The sequence below is a fragment of the Clytia hemisphaerica genome, unplaced genomic scaffold (assembly GCF_902728285.1).
Source record: "Clytia hemisphaerica strain Z4C2 unplaced genomic scaffold, Clytia hemisphaerica genome assembly, whole genome shotgun sequence".
Classification (NCBI taxonomy): Eukaryota; Metazoa; Cnidaria; class Hydrozoa; order Leptothecata; family Clytiidae; genus Clytia; species Clytia hemisphaerica.
Window position 1 is genome coordinate 34,162 of NW_027103897.1, and position 13,619 is coordinate 47,780.

General features: G+C 36.6%; 2 protein-coding genes across 2 annotated transcripts; one reads left to right on the plus strand and one right to left on the minus strand.

The window, feature by feature from the left end:
* Window positions 1-4,115: 4,115 nt before the first annotated feature.
* Window positions 4,116-6,541, plus strand: LOC136808722 (uncharacterized). The gene is made up of 3 exons (XM_067065264.1): window positions 4,116-4,401; window positions 5,762-5,902; window positions 6,132-6,541. The coding sequence occupies exons 1-3, from the start codon at window positions 4,167-4,169 to the stop codon at window positions 6,428-6,430; spliced, it is 675 nt and encodes a 224-aa protein (XP_066921365.1). The 5' UTR covers window positions 4,116-4,166; the 3' UTR covers window positions 6,431-6,541.
* Window positions 6,542-7,377: 836 nt separating this feature from the next.
* On the minus strand, window positions 7,378-13,405 carry LOC136808723 (chymotrypsin-like elastase family member 2A). Its single transcript, XM_067065265.1, has 12 exons — window positions 13,260-13,405; window positions 12,265-12,369; window positions 12,020-12,031; window positions 11,599-11,724; window positions 11,049-11,150; window positions 10,441-10,557; window positions 10,009-10,119; window positions 9,684-9,752; window positions 9,196-9,436; window positions 8,382-8,590; window positions 7,835-8,058; window positions 7,378-7,550 (listed from the first exon to the last, which is right to left on the minus strand). The coding sequence occupies exons 1-12, from the start codon at window positions 13,309-13,311 to the stop codon at window positions 7,431-7,433; spliced, it is 1,488 nt and encodes a 495-aa protein (XP_066921366.1). The 5' UTR covers window positions 13,312-13,405; the 3' UTR covers window positions 7,378-7,430.
* Between the last annotated feature and the right edge of the window lie 214 nt (window positions 13,406-13,619).

Here is a 13,619-nt window from a genome sequence, read left to right on the forward strand (position 1 = left end):
ACTGATTGTAGATACGCTTCGTATTACCTATTGAACATGGAGAGCTTACCGAAGAAGATTCTTCAAAGGTTTATGAAAGGGGAGCACGTCATGAGGCATAAAGAGGGGTTTTGGAACGGTATATGGTTAGACATGTTCATTGAAACCAAAGGTTCCAGGCTGAATCATTGGTGTCACGCTCAAGCCGACCGTGGTCAAGAAGTGGGCAAACAGTCTGCATATAAAAACCCAAATATTGGCAGACCTTGATGACATGAGAGAGAGATCAAGACCAAAATCTCAAAGTTTTCACAAGGAGGAATCCAAAGGAAGAATCAAAAGTGACGAGACCGACCGATCTGGTATCAGAAAAACACTGGAAAATGCATCGACCCTTTCAAGGAAGACTTAGATGGTTTGGTCAACATCTTTTCTAGATTCATTGCGAAAGGTGAGGTGAGCGTTCATAATGCTGTTGAGGATGGACAAGACCAAAGAAATGAATTCATAAAGAGCTTACCAGAGGGATTCCACGATAAACTATCCAGCAAAACAATCACCATGAAATCAGGAAAGAAATCTGTGGTTACTGGAGAAAGCAAAATTTTCAACACTGAGGTAATCTATTCATGCGTTATGTGTTTATTGAGTATTGGCAGAGTCAAGTTAGAGGAAGTCCTGAGGTTCGAGCTATCACCCATCCCTCTATCAATCTTTCAAAAGAATGGGGAGATGAGACCCCCTAACGGTAAATCGCAATTAAAAGAAGCTCTCAAAGTTACAACGTCTCAAAGAAACCAAATGAAGCCAGAGGTCACCATTGTGGATGGTTGCGCAAAATTTTGGGATATCAGTTGGTCAAAGGATGGTACCGTCATAGGTCTGGCTTACAAAATGTACACGTACGTAACTTATCAACTATCACAGGAAAATACTGACGTATTTCTCGTTTTTGATCGATACTTTAAGTATTCAATTAAAGGTGCAACCAGGGAAGAAAGGACAGGAAGCATTTCGCACAACCATATTTTGACACTTGATGCACCCCTCCCAGCAAGAGAAGTTACCATGACATCATCGCACAACAAAATTTAAGTAATCGATGTCGTCTCAAAGTATATAGTTGATATGCTCACTGTCAATCGTTTCGAAAATAGACTTGTCGTGACATTCTCAGATGCAACACCAATACAAGTTGAAAACGGCGTCGTCACACCACGGAAGAATTTGAGAAGTCAACATGAGGAAGTGGACGTCAACATCATCAAGCAGTTAATGAATGATTTTTCGTAAGCAAAAAAGTTGTTTAACATGAAAAATCCTTTCCAACAGTATATAATATGCCTATGTTTGAATACATAAAATTTTTGAAAATTTTTAAATCCGTCATTTTGAAATTTCTGCCATTATGGAAAATGCTCAAGGTGTGCTTGGTGGCACTCGACCGGTTTTTCGATCCTAAGGACCCAATGAACGCATTTCAATCAAAAAACTCCATGTGTAAGCAAATTTTGGGTTCCCTCAAAAAAGGCAGAAATTCCCCCGGACTAAGTAGGATTGCAACAAAAGTGTAGAGAGCTCTGGACTTTTTTGATTTGTGTGTTTGTTCGACAGTTGCCTTGTGGGTGTCCGGACAATTCCCCCCTGGTGAATCCCCCCCCGGTGAATTCCCCCCAATAAATCCCCCCCTGGTGAATTTCCCCCCGGAAAATTCCCACCCGGTGAATTCCCCCTGGTGAATTGCCACTCATATATTTTCATATGTGTTTTTAAGTTTCGAAATCATGGACTGTAACCCCGGGGGGTACTAGGGTTGGCGAATGAGAGGTATGTGCGGACGGGACCTCCGAAAACCGACCCTTACAGAGACTTTTTGATTTTTTTTTTTCGATTTTTGAAAAAAGTCATACCCTTAGAGAGACTTTATTACAATTTTTTCTCTGGAAATCAAAAAATTCCCTAAAAATCCTGGATTTTCCAACCCTTAGAGAGACTAATTTAAAACTTTCAATCGAAACAAACCTCCAATTTTAGGGTCAAGGATTTTTACATGATAGTCTACAAAGTTTTAAGAATCACAACGCCCATTTTCTTTGATTCTGAGAAAAGAACTGAAAGATTTTTACATGATAGTCGTCTACACAGATTTTTATAAGATAAATAGTAAAATCGCTTATTTCAAATTACATGATTTTTTAGTTCACCAGGGGGGAATTCACCGGGTGGGAATTTTCCGGGGGGGGGGGTTCACCAGGGGGGAATTTACTACTGGGGATTCACCGGGGAGAAATTCACCAGGGGGAAATTCACCAGGGGGAAATTGTTCGGGAATCGCCTTGTGTTTGTAGAAATTGGAAAATCACAGTATCAAAAGTTTCCTTGAGAAGCCTTTTATGATCACGAAACAACAATCTATACGTGTATCCGGGGGTTACTACCCTTGCCGATTGACGGGGATGCTCCGCTGAGGTTAGAAAAATGGACCCTACGTGGAACTCGTTTTTTAAAAAACTTTGCCGAAATTTGCGAAAAAAGTGACCCTGAATGGGACTGAAATTCCAAATTGTTCTCAAATTTTCTACTTTTTTCCCAAATTTTCCAAAAAAGGCACCCTACGAGGGACTGATTTTTCTATTTTGGTGTTTTTGCGACCCTAACTCGTGGAGGTTAAAAAAGGTACCCTGACCAGCGGCGCAGCCCCGTAACCCATTTTGCCCTAGTACCCCCCGGGACGTGTATAATATTTATCAATTATTGATTGTTTTCTTCATGGGTAAAGTAAACCCACGGTTAACAAAGCATTGTAAATACTTTTGAAAGTTCGAAGGGCGGTAAAACAAGCGCATTGATTGTCTCAATATTACATAACAAACTATTACAAACAACGCTGTTTATTTAGACGTCAAGTTCATGTCTTGTAATATTTGAGGTCGCGAAAGTTAATTCCTTAAAATACGTCGGCAAGGATCAAAGAGGGCTTATACTCACGGTTATGCGTATAAAACTGTAGGTTGACTTGCCGATTTCAATCCAAAGATTCTATTCAGATTTTGCTTTCGAACACATATTCAGTTTACAGAGTGGTAAGATAAGGAGGACAATGTTATTTCACCTCTTCGTAATTTTACTTTCGCGGTCCTCAATCACGGTCTTCTCCATCAAGGTCATCAAGCTAATCTTTTAGTAAATGAAGGTGTCAAGACATACGGGGCAACCAGAAGCATGTAATAATATTGAATACAAATGAAGAACGCTCATCAAGTAGTCTTTCAAGGAATACAATTCTTCCATCAGAATGAAATCGTGTTTTTCAAATCGAGGTCCAATAAGGTAACAAATGTGTGTTTAATTTAGACATGGGTGCTGATACAGGGATGTTTCGACGAGTGGCAGAAGAGAGTGTAACCAAGTAACCCATGACAGAGAAGCTTTTGATCTGAAATTAGAAAATCTACTTGGCTCAATACCATCACCCTCTATTTATAACCCTACCACCCTCAACAAAAGAATTCATTTAATAACAAAATATGAATACTATGCTGAGAATCTTTCTAAAACATAGGGAAGAGCGTGTGTACCATACTGAGTAAAAAACACTGACCAATATATATAAAAAAGAAAATATGAATTGAGATTGATAAAGATAGATAATAAGATGCCTTTTTGCTTGTTACTGTGCATTCAAAGAACTCTTGATAATGACTCACATAATATTATCTCCTCCCGTCGTCATCCTTTAATAGATTACAAATCTATGTTTTAGTTGAGTCGAAGAGAGAGAGAGGAAAGAAAGATTTAATCGGTTTGTTTAGATATGACTTGATTTGCTGTGTTGTTCGGTTTGGTGTAGAAACTTAGCGACTTATGTTGAGCGATTCTCTTGAAAATTCTTTTTGCTATTGGTTTATTGGTTGAATGGGATGAATACTTGTATAACTGTTCCACTAGTCCCAACAGTAAATGGGAAAAAAACTTTTTTAGAGATAATAGTAGAGAATGCATCCTAGTGTCTGAATTTCTGACAAAAAACTTCAAAACAAAGTCAATTGACGTGTGTGCCAGCTGAGCGAGGACCAAAGAATTAGCGCGTCGGTCAGAATATTTCAGGCTAGAAAAATGCACTTAGAGCTCTTTTCTAATTTTACCAGGGACTTCTTTTCGACTATTTAGAATTAGAAATAATAAAAATGCGGTGTTGCCATATTTTGGGTGTTTCGATTATTTTCATATTGAGTGTCGCTGCAGTAGGCCTACTGGTTGCTAGTGGTGTGGCTTATGATGTGTTAATAGAGGATAGTGTAAATGGCACCTCCAGTTCACGGGTAGGATTGTGGAGAAACTGTACAACAATGAATGGTATTGAGATCTGTTCCGTTGATGATAATATTTTGGAATTTAAAAGTGAACCCAACATGAGAAGAGGTAGGTTAAGACTGTCCAACACTTCAAAAAGTTTCAAAGATTACACAATTTTTATTACTTTGACCCCTAAATTGCTTGAAATTGAGTAACTCCAGGCTCAGAGAAAGAAGAAGAAGTGTACAGGGTTCTTGTCAAAAAATGGTAAATTTAGTTGTTTTGCGGTTATTGTCACCACATCAATCTGAATACTCGAGACAATAGTTTAGACTTCAAGAATAGAGATTGAAACCATTGTGGCAAATCTTCCTTTTGCATCTTTTCAACTCTATATATCCTCTTGACCATTACACCCCTGTCTAACAGCCCCGATGGTAGCCCATGGTACTCAGTGGGACAAAAATTCCTATTGAAATCTCAATGGGGATAGAAATTCAATTGTTCTAAGGTTAATAAACCAAAGAGGATGGTTTTAGAGTTCAATTTCTAAACATTGAATTTCGAATGGGGATGAAATCAAAGCAAATTTCCCATCGGGGGCGAAATTTTTGCCAAATTTTCCAGTGGTCCAACACGGGTCTGTGACACAGATGTGTACCGATGAACCCCACTATTAAAGTGAAAAATATTTTCATAAAGAAGAAAACGAAGCAACAGTCTGAAATACTGTGCTTTTTTATATTTCACATTTCCTTGACAGAAAGCTTTCGACATATTTTCATCACAGTGTAAAAAACTATTTGTCATAAAACAATCAGATTTGATATAATCTCTTAATTTTTGTTTTGATTGACATTTAATTAAGAAACTGTTGGACTTAATTGGATCTATCTCATTAGCACAAACCACAAATTGAGAAATCAATCCTGTCATATACTGAACTAACCTCTCTGACATGAAATTAATTTTTATAAAATCAAAGTGTACGGACATTTAAATCCCTCTATTAAGCAATGTCTATGACGTATAAAGGGAAGGTTTCTTTTAGTGAAGGGGGCCCTCAACCCACGGAGAAAATCTACCGAAAGATGGAAATTTTCCTCTTGAAAACTGCACATAATAAAACCTGGTGCAGACTGGGATTAACACTAACGTTTTGATTGATAATTTAAAAACCCCATTTTTGGCTGTTTTTTTTCTTCACATCAACGGGTCACCTTACTTCTAGAGTCTGTAACTTTTGCTGATTGATATACTTTTTTGTGAAAATATTTCAATAGTTGAAATATAAAAAAGCTTCAAAGTGCCTCTTTACCAAAAATGAAGTTAATAGCATCATCATGTCATCTTCATTTTCAAAAAAAATGAGATCATGATAATTTGTTCTTATCGTCACAAAGGCAATATCAAGGCTAAGTAGTGCGATTTTCATTTTCTCCTACTGCGCAGTTGAAAAACTATTTTCCCTTTTTATTTCATTCAGATAAAGATATCTTGATCGTGATGGACATAGCAGCTGTTGCAATCATTCTGATCGCCATCTTCCTCACACTCTGTGGTTTGGCTAAAAGTCATCGCTCAAAATGCGTCGAAATCACTGCATCACTCTTATTCATTTTAGCAAGTAAGTTCGACTGGAACAATCGCATGTAACACTTACAATCACTCTTTTTGAACAACCCATTCTCAGATATCAACCCTAGAGGGCTGCTTCAAATGTCCAATTAAATTGTATGCCATTACAAAACATTATCATCACATATATTTCAAATACGTGAAATCCTGAAGTAGCTTCGGTATTGTTCTTGAATTTTTGTTGGATATTTTTGATTTTTCTTCTTATTCTATTTCAGCAATATGCATTCTGTTCATGGTTGTCTACTTAGAAGTTGAAATGATAAAAAACTCTTCATTCAAGCGAGGTTGGGCTGTTTTCACTTTATACGGTGGTCTAGCGGCAACACTCCTGACGTCTGTCGAAGCTATAGTCTACGCTCTATGTTGTTATGATCCTTACTTAGAAGGTATCGAGAAAAGTGACTCTTTAGTTTTACGGTCGAGACCACCAAATTTGGAATACAATAGATCATATAACAACAATGCAATGGACACCTCTTATAACCCGTACGCAGTTCCAACCAAGGATTATTGAACTTCATCTAAAGAGCCGTTCTTATCGTTTGAAAGACTGGAATACTTTGTCTTGGTGAATTATGGGAAGAGCATGGAAAAAAGTGTGTTGTATTACTTGAACATAGATCCCCTAACATTCAACAGTGGCGTTACATGAACGTTTTTTATCTATTGTGTCACCTGTGATAGTCAATGGAGGAGCAATACAATAGAAATATGATGCCAGACATTTAAAAAAATGAATGTTTCAAGAATCTATATTTCGCCAAGCAGTCAGCAGGTGTAATTTACGCCTTCCAAATTAAGTTAAAAGTCTATGGAGCCTTTGGAGTGAAAAGTCCAGCTCATTTGTTGATTATTTTATATGTAAAATATTTTTATATTTATTGTCCATAGCATTCTCTCACGTTTTCTAAACGTGGAATATAATTTGGAAACCAAAAAAACCTTTCAACCCTAGAATCTATAAACGTGTTACTGGGATAAACCTGTATTTTAGTCCACACAGAAGTTGCAAAAACACTAGAGAAAATTTTGAAAACTGCTTGAGAGGATATCAACAAACGCCAAATCAACCTCAGTAACAATATCAATCTAGTGTGTCATACTTTTGGGGGATGACCAGGGAGTCATATTAAGCATGTTGTCTCTAATCACACAAGAAAAATACATTATCCAGTTTAATCCTCGTACCCCGGGACATTTGATTCCATATGAATCTATTGATTTTGAAGATAAATTTTTGAAAATCAATTTCTTCTTTGATCACAATATAAAGTGGTATCAAAATCTTTTTTCTTATACAAAATTATTCAAAAATGTTCATATTAAAGTTAGGGTTAGTTCAATCGGATAATTTTCCAAAATCATTAATCAATATTCCTTCCTGGACGAGTCAGGAAGAGGATGGGGCAAGGGTTAGTTTTGTTTTTTTACGTACATAAATTATGATATCCCTTTTTACAAAAACAAAAAAATGTGTGATCCATACCAATACCATCACATTATTGATTGGTTACTCAACCTTCAGCCATCTGTTTCTTGATCCAGTCAACATAGTTACCAACCCTGGCAAACACTGGATACATAATGCGACTGTCACAGAATTGACTTCCCCAACTGACCGCACCTTGTAATGTCTGAAAGAAAAGAGAGAATAATTTTCATAACCCTTTTTCTGACTCATCTTATGCTCTCCTAATAGTCTTTCCTCAAAGTTTAGACCAAATCTCAGTGTTATTCAGTCCATCGTGCAAAATTGTTTTGGTCTTCTCATAGATCATTAGTCACGCTGTGTTGCCAAGTCAACAACAACAGATAGGGCCTCATTCTTAGTTGATAAAAACAAGAATCAATTCTTAAACTAGGATTTCTGATGGAGATTTTTATTAAGTTGAAAGAAATCGAATTGTTCGCAGCTTACCCATTGTTTTTTACTATTTTGGCAAACCAAAGGTCCTCCAGAATCACCACCACAACTTCCTTTGTTTTCTTTGGGGCTTCCCGCACACAGCATGTTCTCGTTGATCATTGAGCGACCATTTGGATCTTTGTTTTTTCCACCACAGATCTTGTTTGATACCAGTGGTAATTTGACTTCCTGCAGCTTCTTTACCACACTGGATGTATCTGAGAATTTTCCCCAACCTGAAAAGACGAGTGATTTGAAGTCAAACTTATACATACCATCAAACACAATTCTCCAAATTCCTAAAGGCACTCCGAAGATTAATTAACAATTTGGGAAAGCATGAAGGACGGCAAGGCAATTCTTATCAAAAAAATAAACCGTAAAAGAAAATATAGTAGGTAGACTATGTTTTGGTCATTAAACCCTTGGAAAAAATTGTATCAAACACCAAAGTGCAAAAACATGCCCTGGAGTTTGTTCTTTGGGAAATCCCCTGGAAATGTTCGTCCTCCCCACATGTATGAATATAAATAGAATGGTCCGAAAGTCTTTCACTAACCTGATATGTAACATTTCGAATCCAGTGAGACTTTTTCGTATTGCGAGGGAAGACAAGCAACTCCAACAGCTCGGTTCAATGTGGCAGGTTTTGATAATTTTATCACAGCAATATCGTGATCATAGTCGTAATTGGTTTTGTAATATTTCGGATGTGCCCAAACTTTCTCCACTCTGAATCGCTGCTCTCTCATTGTGTCTTTATCATCTCTAAAAGTCAAAAGAGAACTCTAAGAAAAGATGATGTTTCGGGAACTTTTTTTCAAAAACTGTAAAGGGGGGCGAAATATACAAAATACTAATTTCGTGGAGTCTATTCTGCTTCGGTGAACGACGAATTTCATGAAAGAATTTATGTGGTTGGTCTAGATATTTCATTTGTCAGCATGACATATTTTTGGTGATACTTCAATAACCAACTGGCCGGCCTGGAATACCGAATTTTCCAACTTTAACTTGCCAGTATCCATCCGGGGGGGGGGGCACTTATGCAAAATTGGGTACGGGACATGCCGCTGGTCAGGTTCCCTTTTTTAGGCTCTGAAGACATCTGACAAGGTCCCAAATCTACTAGTTTTTCGTCTACCTTTAGCCATTTTTGCCACTTGTTAGGGTGGAAGTTAGAAAAAATTTCAATCTAACAGGGTCACTATTTTACCAAAAATTCATATCTGACAGGGTCAACTTTTTTTAACTCCAGCAGCACGTCCCTGTAGGCCGTCAAGGTCAGTGCCCCCGCCCGGGTATCCACCCTAAAAGATCTAAAAGCCCTGATCTAAGTCAACTCTATACGTGGAAACGTTATTAAAACAAACCTATCCCAATCGCCAAGGACAATATCAAAGCCTTCTTTATCCTTCATATAACCATAATCATTGACACAATGAGCTGCAGTAACCACATACTGCTTATCCACCAACGTTCCACCACAAAGAAATATGTCGTAATGATAAATGGCTGCTTGCCATATCCATTTCTCACGTGTAGTAATTTTTCCACCAACAACAAAACTGATGAATGGGTTGTTAAACTTGTTGATACCGCACGCCAAGAAAGCTGGAGAAAAAAGTGTTAAGCTTTAGGTCTTTGTATCTAGAGTCCTAAGTTAAAAGCTAAAAAGCTCAGATAGGTAACAAGTGCCTGAATTAGCCTATTTCATAGGATTCGTGTTTTAAGTACATAATGTTTTTCTACGATATGTGCATTTTTTCTCTGTGAATTGAATACTGTAGAAAAAACAGATGCACGTTTCCTATGAAATAGATTAATTTCAAAATAAAGTTCTTTTAAAAATTTCACGAACCTGAGGGATGAGGTCTTTGTGTAAGTCGAGGTTTCTTTGTTGTGGTCGTTGTTGTGGTCGGTGCCTCAGCTGTAAACAAAATATGGAAAATCTGAACATAAAATCAAATCAAAAACCATCTGATATCTATGGAATGAAAACCTAGATCGAAAAAATAGCACGAAACTATTAGAGAATGTGAATCTGAAAGGAACCTGGCTATTTGCTTGTGAATGTGGTAACTTTCAGTATGTAACAACCCAAACACCCGAGCACAATTTATTCACTTTTTATTTTGAAAAATCTCGGTGAAGAAGAGTCTGGTTCATGCTAAGAAAGCACTTACTATAATATTTCTTTGTTGTTTTTCGATGAGGTCTTCTGGTGGTCCTTCTATAATGTGGCCTTTTAGTTGTCCTTCGATATGGTTTACGTGTTGTCATCGGCTTTTGATGTCCTAGAGAAAAAGGTTGTTCTCTTTTTAAACGTTTTATAAACATTCTTGGAAGTTTCGAATCTAAAAAAACCTTGCACAGCGTAATGGGAGGCACATCTAAAACAGGCGCAAAGTTGGCACACAAATGAACAGATTTTAAAGACAATATGGAACTCATTCTGGCATTATGGAAACCGTACCGGATATTTTGTATATTTTTTCTCGCCTAGCTCTATCAAAAAACTTTGGAACTCGACAAAAATATTTTGCTAAAAATGTGATACTCCGATTTATATGAGCTGACAGGAAAAAATCTTAAGGCAACAAGAAAAACATTTTTACCACATCCACCGACTCTGCAAGATGTTTTGCAATGGACTTTCATGTAGCCTGGATTCTTTCGACATTCTCCGCTGTTTGCCCAGTTTCGACAGTTATTGTTTCTGTCCACACAACCTCCTAAAGATGTACATCAACATTTTTCTATATTTGTGTATTATAATGTTTTAACACCAATCACTGTTAACATAGACACGATTGGACCCCACCCTTATGAGAGCGTTAACGGAAAATCTTCCTAATACTCGAAATGCTTCCTAATTGGAATAAGTGCACTCTTAATTCCCGCTGGATGAGATGTTGTTTGATCGGTCATTGATACAGAGGTCTTTGTCACATGTTGTTTTCGTGACCTACTAAAAATACCAAGCACGTTTACTCAGCTTCTGAAAAAATCGCTAAATAAATCACTTTCACTGAAAAAAACCTTTTTTTCTCTTACGGATTTTAAACGTCATATATACAACATCGCATACATTACATGGAAATCTAGCTTTTTCTTAACGCTTACTTTTAATGGCGAAGTATAACATTAATTTTTTCTAAGATTGTCCACTAAAATCAGAGACTCTCGATAAGAAATGTAATTTGGCAAACTATCACAATAATACCTGTGCACTTGTTGCATGTTTTCAAGCAGTTAGCCTTAACATATGGATGGCTACCACAGTGAGACTTCCAACCTGAACATCTAGCATCCTTGTCTCGACACGCTGAAAAAGAAAAACAAAAAATTATCTATACAGTTGTTCCTTTGGAGTCTTTGGATTTTTTCATGAATTGTTCTGCACACATCGAACCCAGTAAAACTCTGTTCCATTATATAAGAGATATTTACCTTACCTCTGTGGAAGAGTGAAAATCGTTTTTAGCATTCTAATAGCTAAACTTAAACTGACGTAATGCTATTTTACATTTTTCAATTCTAGTGTTTTTGATATCGTCGTTAGAAAGGCTTTTAAATGTTATTTTGTTACCAGTCTCCTCAAAAGCTGACCGTGAGGCTAAGGGTTGATAAACAAAAAGAAAATATTTTCCGTTTGAGAAAAGTCATCCGTATAAATCAAAGAAGGTCAATCTATGAGAAAAAGTCGTATTAGCCAGAGAACAAGAATGATAATCTGAATAAGAATTCTTAAAGAATTATCTAAAGCAACATACTGAAGGTGGTAATAACTGGATTGCAGACTGGATTGTTGCATGTTTTGTAGCAGTTCTGTTTCACATACGAGTTGGAGTTGCAAAGATTTCGCCATGAGTTGCACCGCCCATCTTTATCTACACAGTCTAAAATAAGCAATTGATGGTTATTAGTTAGACAACATCTAAACGTTAATGATCCAAATGGGTTTCTCACAAGGGACCAGAAAATTCATACGATTTAAGGAAAATTTATTTTGTTGTGAATAAAGTATTTCAATTTTAATATTAAAAGATTATATCTAAGACTAAGAAATCGATGCTAACCTCAGCCGAAATTTACTTAAATTTACAAGAAACCGTGTTTATCCTACTGTGGGATGGCTTGATTATTGACCTAATTAAAAACTCAAAATAATTTGAACAACAATGACATACATACCTCCAGCTGAAGCTAAAAAAAAAAAAAAAAAAAAAATTAGAACAATATAACGATAATACCAGAAAATACGATCCAAACTGATAAGGGTCAAATTACATTCACAAATTACATTCCCAAATGATGGGAGCTATAGTAATGGTGTTTGGCCATAAACTACGAAAATTGGTCAAAGAAAAATTCAAATCATTCCCTTTAACCTCAGGGTAGAAATTCATGTTAGAATCGATTTTTTCGAGATTTCTTACCTACATAACATTTTCCACACGTGCGTTTACAATTTTGTTTGACATGCGCATTAGAGTTACAATAATGCTTCCACTTTGAACATCTCTTGTCTGTATCTTGACAACCTGAAGATGGATAGAGGGAAAGATAAATAACTAATATTTATTTGAAGAGAAATGACTTAGGCTACTGACAGATACTGGGCCAACGCTTCTTTGGAGCAGTGATACTAGAACTATCTTGGTGTAACATCTCTGATTTTTTTTATAAGAATAGAGACTTCCTTTACTAGTTTAAAGCTAGATCGGATTTATCAGTTGCAAGCCACTAAACATAATTTTCACTGAAACATTTACTTGCGCGAAAATTATTTCACATGACTCCGCTTTATTAAACTTAAATAATGAAGACCACGGTATGCAAAAAATAAACTGATAAGATTATTCCCTAGTTTCTTTCAAAAGCGCTCAATTGTTAGCCAGATATCACAAGATCATCACCCTTATCATGATAAAAAAACAGTGTTACATCTCTCAATGTGTCAAGCATCACAGGTTTATCTTATCACTATCACACTTGCGATTAAGTTCTATCAGAATCCCGCAAACTACTGTGAACTTTCCGAGAACTCTCCAGTACAAAATCAACCAGTACTTTACCGAAAGCTGCGTCGAATCAGGTAAGAACATTTCCTGAATTGGCATTTTGTTCCCCCGTATTAGAAATTAACAGTTTCCTTTTAACGACTTAAAGAATCGCAAAATCAAACGGATACTTTTTCTTGACTTTTTATAATTTCGTGGGTAAGATGAAAAAGAGAAGCTGGAATTAGTCATCAGAGGATCCTTTTGGTGGATTCTAGGACAATTGCCCCCCGTGACAGCTTCCCTCGCCTTTTGGTACCCCCCCAAAAAAATGAAAAAACGACCGCTCGGGGGAGACTGCGTTGTGAAGTTATTGGTTCCAATGCCCAGATCAACAAGGAAGTGTTTTCCACCTGAAATGTTTATCTTACCGTAAGTTGCAACCACAAAACAACCAAACAAAAACAAATAAAGCCTCAACATAATGGGCCAGAATAAATACTTCGATGGCGTTAATTCTTTAAACGCCTTATATCTTTAGACGATCCGAGTCCTTAATCCGTCTAAAACTGTTTGCTAACTTTTTTCTAAGCGAAATATTCCATTTTTTATAAAAACAGAAAATTTGTCATTTACGTCGTAATGTTTTGATTATCGATCTCACACCTTTTTAAAGATTCGGAAATTCTTATAAGAACAAACGCCTGTTTGCCGATATTCCAACAACAGAATTATCTCAGTGGAATCGATATTGAAAAACTACTGAGAAAATTCTCAATTCTTTGTAGGTT

Excerpts from the sequence above, each read along its gene's own strand:
- LOC136808722 (XM_067065264.1), top strand. The coding sequence starts at position 4,167 with ATGCGGTGTTGCCATATTTTGGGTGTTTCGATTATTTTCATATTGAGT. Across the intron at positions 4,402-5,761 it reads TGAACCCAACATGAGAAGAG|ATAAAGATATCTTGATCGTG; the intron begins GTAGGTTAAGAC and ends TATTTCATTCAG. Across the intron at positions 5,903-6,131 it reads ACTCTTATTCATTTTAGCAA|CAATATGCATTCTGTTCATG; the intron begins GTAAGTTCGACT and ends ATTCTATTTCAG.
- LOC136808723 (XM_067065265.1), bottom strand. The coding sequence starts at position 13,311 with ATGTTGAGGCTTTATTTGTTTTTGTTTGGTTGTTTTGTGGTTGCAACT. Across the intron at positions 12,370-13,259 it reads TTTTGTGGTTGCAACTTACG|GTTGTCAAGATACAGACAAG; the intron begins GTAAGATAAACA and ends ATCCATCTTCAG. Across the intron at positions 7,551-7,834 it reads AAAATAGTAAAAAACAATGG|ACATTACAAGGTGCGGTCAG; the intron begins GTAAGCTGCGAA and ends CTTTTCTTTCAG.